This window comes from Echinops telfairi, unplaced genomic scaffold, assembly GCF_000313985.2.
Source record: "Echinops telfairi isolate 266 unplaced genomic scaffold, ASM31398v2 ScPeMD7_29;HRSCAF=101, whole genome shotgun sequence".
In the NCBI taxonomy this organism is placed as follows: Eukaryota; Metazoa; Chordata; class Mammalia; order Afrosoricida; family Tenrecidae; genus Echinops; species Echinops telfairi.
Genome location: NW_022103926.1, coordinates 7,053,747 through 7,059,159, shown reverse-complemented (window position 1 = coordinate 7,059,159; position 5,413 = coordinate 7,053,747). Strand labels below are relative to the sequence as shown.

General features: G+C 44.6%; 1 protein-coding gene across 1 annotated transcript; it reads right to left on the bottom strand.

Moving 5' to 3' along the window:
• Positions 1-3,409: 3,409 nt before the first annotated feature.
• Positions 3,410-4,991, bottom strand: YWHAH (tyrosine 3-monooxygenase/tryptophan 5-monooxygenase activation protein eta). The gene has a single exon (XM_004716704.4). The coding sequence runs from the start codon at positions 4,977-4,979 to the stop codon at positions 4,230-4,232; it is 750 nt and encodes a 249-aa protein (XP_004716761.2). The 5' UTR covers positions 4,980-4,991; the 3' UTR covers positions 3,410-4,229.
• Between the last annotated feature and the right edge of the window lie 422 nt (positions 4,992-5,413).

The following is a 5,413-nucleotide window of genomic DNA, read 5'->3' as shown; positions in this document are numbered from 1 at the left end:
GGCGGGGGCGGGGGCGGGAATGAGGAAATTGTCACAAAAGCATGATTGGTGGTAGACAGTTAACAGGTGGGATACAGGAGCAGAGTTAGGGACCATGACTGAACCACATATATTGATAGAAGGGCTTACAAGATTGGTTCAGGGCCTTCCAAGAAAATCAGGGCCAAACTGATAGGACATGACTCCTGACTATGCCACCCCCAGTACCATGCAGAGCAAGGTCAATGTTGACCTCCATCAAGATCACACCTAGACAAGTGGGGAGGAGAGACTGCCCCTCCCAGGGCTGGCCAGAGAGGGTGGAGGCAATCCATTCCCCAAGGCATTCTGCCTGAGGGCAGGATTATCGCTGTCCTTGGTTAAAGATGAAAAAGCATTTAAAGGAGGTTTAATAACCTATGTGGGGATTCTGGAAAATCTTCCAGGGTTGTTGTGAGTCATAATCAAGGCTCAATGGCAGTGGGTTAAACTGCGAGGAAATAAATGTGCTACAGTCGGCCAACTGTAGTATCAGAGGATAGCCTACAGGCTGAGAATAACGTGTCAAAATTACGTTTATATGCCTTGAGGGAAACATGACAGACACGAACAGGAGTATGGCAATATGACACTGTCATAACTCATGGAACCTACAAAGTCTATGCCTCGGTTGTTTTCCGGATCACAGTTGTCCTCCTCCTGAAAGACGCAGTTTAAGAGACATGCACAGCAAGAGACATGCACAGCAAGGACACTCACGAACTCACGGGGATTCAAACTCGAAGTAAAGGAATTGTGCGCGGGTCCAACTAGTGATGCTAAATATCCCACACTTGCTGCAGGCTCCAGTCTGTACATGCTGCACACAATGCGCCCACCCAGTAAAATAAAGGACCGGGAGCTCGTAAAAAAAACCTGCACAATGTCAAACCAGAAAGCTTGCTCTAAGAAAAGCACATTTTTTTCTTTTTTTTTTTTACAAGTCTTTTGCTTGGTCAACTTGACCTGGCCTGTATGTGGCCTGTCTCCCTGTAGGTCTCTCCTGCAGGTCCCTTATTCTTTAATAAGTGCCTTGAAGCAAATGTCTTTTTGTCCACGCTCATTTCCAATAGCAGCACTAGATAAGACATCTTAAAAGTGTGCAGGGCTGGGTTACTGTAATCACATCATCTTTCTTGTGCATGCCACATCTACAGCTCCTGCTTGCATCTTATTTATCACCTATGCTAATTATTCCTCCCATTTCACCTGCCCCCACATTCCCAAACCAAAGATGCCTCACACCAAGTATTTTTAGACTGAAATGATTCACTTAAAATTAGGTCCATACATCCCCTTACAGAAGGGTCGCAGGGAGGAGACAAGCCAGTCAGGGTGCAGTGTAGCAACGATGAAACATACAATTTTCCTCTAGTTCCTAAATGCTTCCTTCCCCCCACCCCCCATCCCACTATCATGATCCCAATCCTACCTTACAAATCTGGCTAGACCAGAGGATGTATACTGGTACAGATAGGGACTGGAAACACGGAATCCAGGGCAGATGATCCCTTCAGGACCAGTGGTGTGAGTGGTGATACCAGGAGAGTGGGGTGGAGAGGGGAAACCGATTACAAGGATCTACATATAACCTCCTCCCTGGGGAACGGACAACAGAAAAGTGGGTGACGGGAGACGTCAGATAGTGTAAGATATGACAAAATAATAATTTATAAATTATCAAGGGTTCATGAGGGAGGGGGGCAGGGAGGGAGGGGAAAAATGAGGAGCTGATGCCAGGGGCTTAGGTGGAGAGCAAATGTTTTGAGAATGATGAGGACAATGCATGTACAAATGTGCTTTACACAATTGATGTATGTATGGATTGTGATAAGAGTTGTATGAGCCCCTAATAAAATGATTTTTTTTTTAATTAGGTCCATTATCTTTGCACCTAAGTCTAAAAGACAAAAAACTCAAGCCCACTGCCAGAGTTAATTCTAATAGCAACCCTAATTAATTGGATCCTCAAGGCTGTTAACTCTTTCCAGGAGACTGTCCTTTGTTTTTCCCAGATGGTGTGGCCTTGAAGGTAACCTTCCAGCCTTACACATTCTTAGGACATTGTCATAAGTCATAGTGCTGTTCTCACAAACAATGGTGGACAAAAAACTAAGAAAGCTACATGTGTCAAGGGTGATAGGTCAGAACTCCAGCTGAGATCAAGGACCACAACTCCATCACAGTTCTGTGTATAAAGTTGGGCCAACCTTTCAGAAGACATGCAGACACTCAACGGCCATCAAGTTGATGCCGACTCACAACCACCCGGTCAGGACAGGGTACAGCTGCCCGTGTTTCCCAGACAATGAGTGTATGTATGTGAACAGAAACTCGCCCTGTAAACCTTCCCCTAAATTTTATTAAATACATATATATGGTTTAAGACCTTTATGTTACTGGACCAACCCATCTACACAAGTGGGTTCAACCCTGGGCACTGCAAAGAGGAGGCACAACAATCAATTTCATCATCTAGTGATGCTGAGCCTCAGGAGAAACCTTGCAGGGAAGGCAGTTGAGGGTACTTTTAACAGGTCAGAACATTTTTTTTTAACTCCACCTTGAGTCTTTTCTATTTTAAAGGATATTGTTTTCATAATCCTCACTAAAGATTCTTTCAGAAATCCAGGTTGTGCCCCTATCTTTTGATATCCAATTACAGAACATTAAGAAAACCTAACATGCTCAGTGTTAAATATCAACCAACACTCCAGTAATGTCGGTTGCACAACAGATGGCCACACCACCTGTAACAGTGGTACTGCACAGGGAAGAGCATGATGGGCTGCTAAACCCACTGCTCGTTGATTCTGACTCAGAATGATCCTAGACAGTGCTTCCATCGCAGCCGGTGAGTTTGAAGCACCGAACCTTGTGGTGAACAGCTCAACCCTTACCCAATGAGTCCCTCAGAGCTCCTTTTACAGTCTGCTAACTCAAATCTAACCAAACACTGCAATCGAGTCGATTCGGACTCCTAGCAACCTATAGGGCAAAATAAAACGGCCTCTGTGGGGTTCCAAGACCCCAAGTCTTTATGGAAGTAGAAAGCCGCAGCACAGCAGCTGACCTTGCAGTCAGCCATCCAACGTGTAACCACTAATCCACCAGGGCTTCTCATGGCCTCTTACAAATATCAATTAACCATCAGAAACAGTGGCTTGATCGGAGGCTGTCAGTTGGAGTCACTACAAACTATTAAAAATTGATGTCTTATCTTAGTAAGTCTTATGTGTGTATTACAAAACATGTAACAGAAGTGGAGGGCAGGAAAGCGTAGCAACTATACTAAAAATGCTTCAGTGTTGACAGAATGAAACCAGGTTTCAAAATGCCACGAGCCAAACAGTTCCTTGAGGGGGGAAAAAATCCAGACCACACATAGAGATATTATTCCCCAAAGCAGCATTTTATTTACCCATGGATTCCAAAACATTGAATTTAGAAGTCTGGCATTTCATAATCACCCATCTTGATTGACATGGGTTAACACACATGGCGCTATCAGGATACACAAGGACAATAGCCAAAGAGTTACAAAAAATAAATCCATGATTTTTAAACCATCACAACCCCCACCAAAAAAAAAAAAAGAAAGTTACAAATATCAAAACTTCAGATGCATTGCTTAAAAAGGTTTGTGCACACATAATTTAAAGAGGCAAAACGAGGCTCTACTGAAACTTCACTTAAACAGTTTATTATAAAGCTGATGGGAAGGAGCAAGTTGTCTTCGTTATTGGCTTCCCTTAAGTTTTCCATTAGCTGAAGAAAGGGGGTGAGGGGAGGGGTGAGATCATTTTTGCATGCACAACTGCTTAACAAAACACTATCAGCTTGTTTGAAATGGGTCGTTTACATATCAATTATGGCCCCCAGTTGGCTCATTTGCCTTTCTAAACTTCCTCATTCCCTCTGCCAGGATTTCGGATCCAAAGGCATAGGGAAATGCCTGTCAGAATGAGCTTGTCTGCACACCCCAAAAAACACCCAAAACTGAGCTCCGGAGGCCTCAAAGCAACCATCAATCCAGCAATGCTTGTGAATGGTTGTCTGAACCTGCTCCCCAAGAGATGGGAGAGTAGATCTGAGTAGCTGTGCCGCTGATACAGATGGGTTTAGCACGAGATATTTAGTGACTGTGACAAGGAAAAGTTGGTGATGACAGGGGCAGTGGGTGAAGAAAGAGCCAGGGACCTGAGGGATCTTCAATTGCCATCTCCCGCTTCTTCATCCTGCTGGTCACTGGTCCAGAGAGTGAGGTTGTCTCGCAGCAACTGCATGATGAGCGTGGAGTCCTTATAGGAATCCTCATTTAGTGTGTCCAGCTCTGCTATGGCATCATCAAAGGCTTGTTTGGCTAGGAGGCAAGCTTGCTCAGGCGCATTCTGGATCTCATAGTAGAACACGGAGAAGTTGAGGGCCAGGCCCAGCCGGATGGGATGTGTAGGCTGCATGTGCTCTTTGCTGATTTCAAAGGCTTCTTTATAGGCAGCCTCAGAAGCTTCAACCACATTGTTTTTCTTCTCCCCCGAAGCTACCTCTGCCAAGTAGCGGTAGTAATCGCCTTTCATCTTCAGGTAAAACACCTTGCTCTCATACTGGAAATCATTGCAGTTCTTGATGAGGAATTTGTCGAGCAGAGCCAGGACATCATTGCAAACGGTCTCCAGCTCTTTCTCAATCTTCTCCCGGTAAGCCTTTACCTTCTCCAACTTCTTCTCATTTCCATCAGCCATTGTTTTTTGCTCAATGCTGCTGATGACCCTCCAAGAAGACCGCCGGGCACCAACTACATTCTTGTAGGCCACGGAGAGCAGATTTCGATCTTCGTTGGAGAGAGGTTCGTTGAGCTCTGTCACCTGCAAAACCCCAAAAAGATAAACACTGAGAACCAAGCCTGGAAATCTTGGAAAGGAATCTTCCATGCACACAAATGACATCAATGACATGCACATAATGACAGCCCTGCACAAAAACAGGACTAAAGACAAGGCACTTTAGAAATTCCATAGAATGCAACAACCCCTCTACACTTGGTACATATCGGAGAGAAATCAAAGCCACACACCACTTTCCACAACAGCAAAAAGATAAGGACAAATACCTATGATACCACTACTGTAAAAAGGTCAAGAAAAGGTTTCCATACTAAAAGAAACATTCTTTGATAGTTACCAGGGGCAGCAGCTGAGAGATCAAAAGACATACTGCATTAGGTAAACCTGCTGCACAAGACCTCTTTATAGAGTACTGAAGAGCAAGGACGTTACTTTGAGGACGCCTAAGGTGCGCCTAACCCAAGCCATAGTGTTTCGCCATTGCATCATAAGCATGTGAAAGTTGGACACTGAAGAAGTACAGACGCATGTCAATTGTGGTGCTGGAGAAC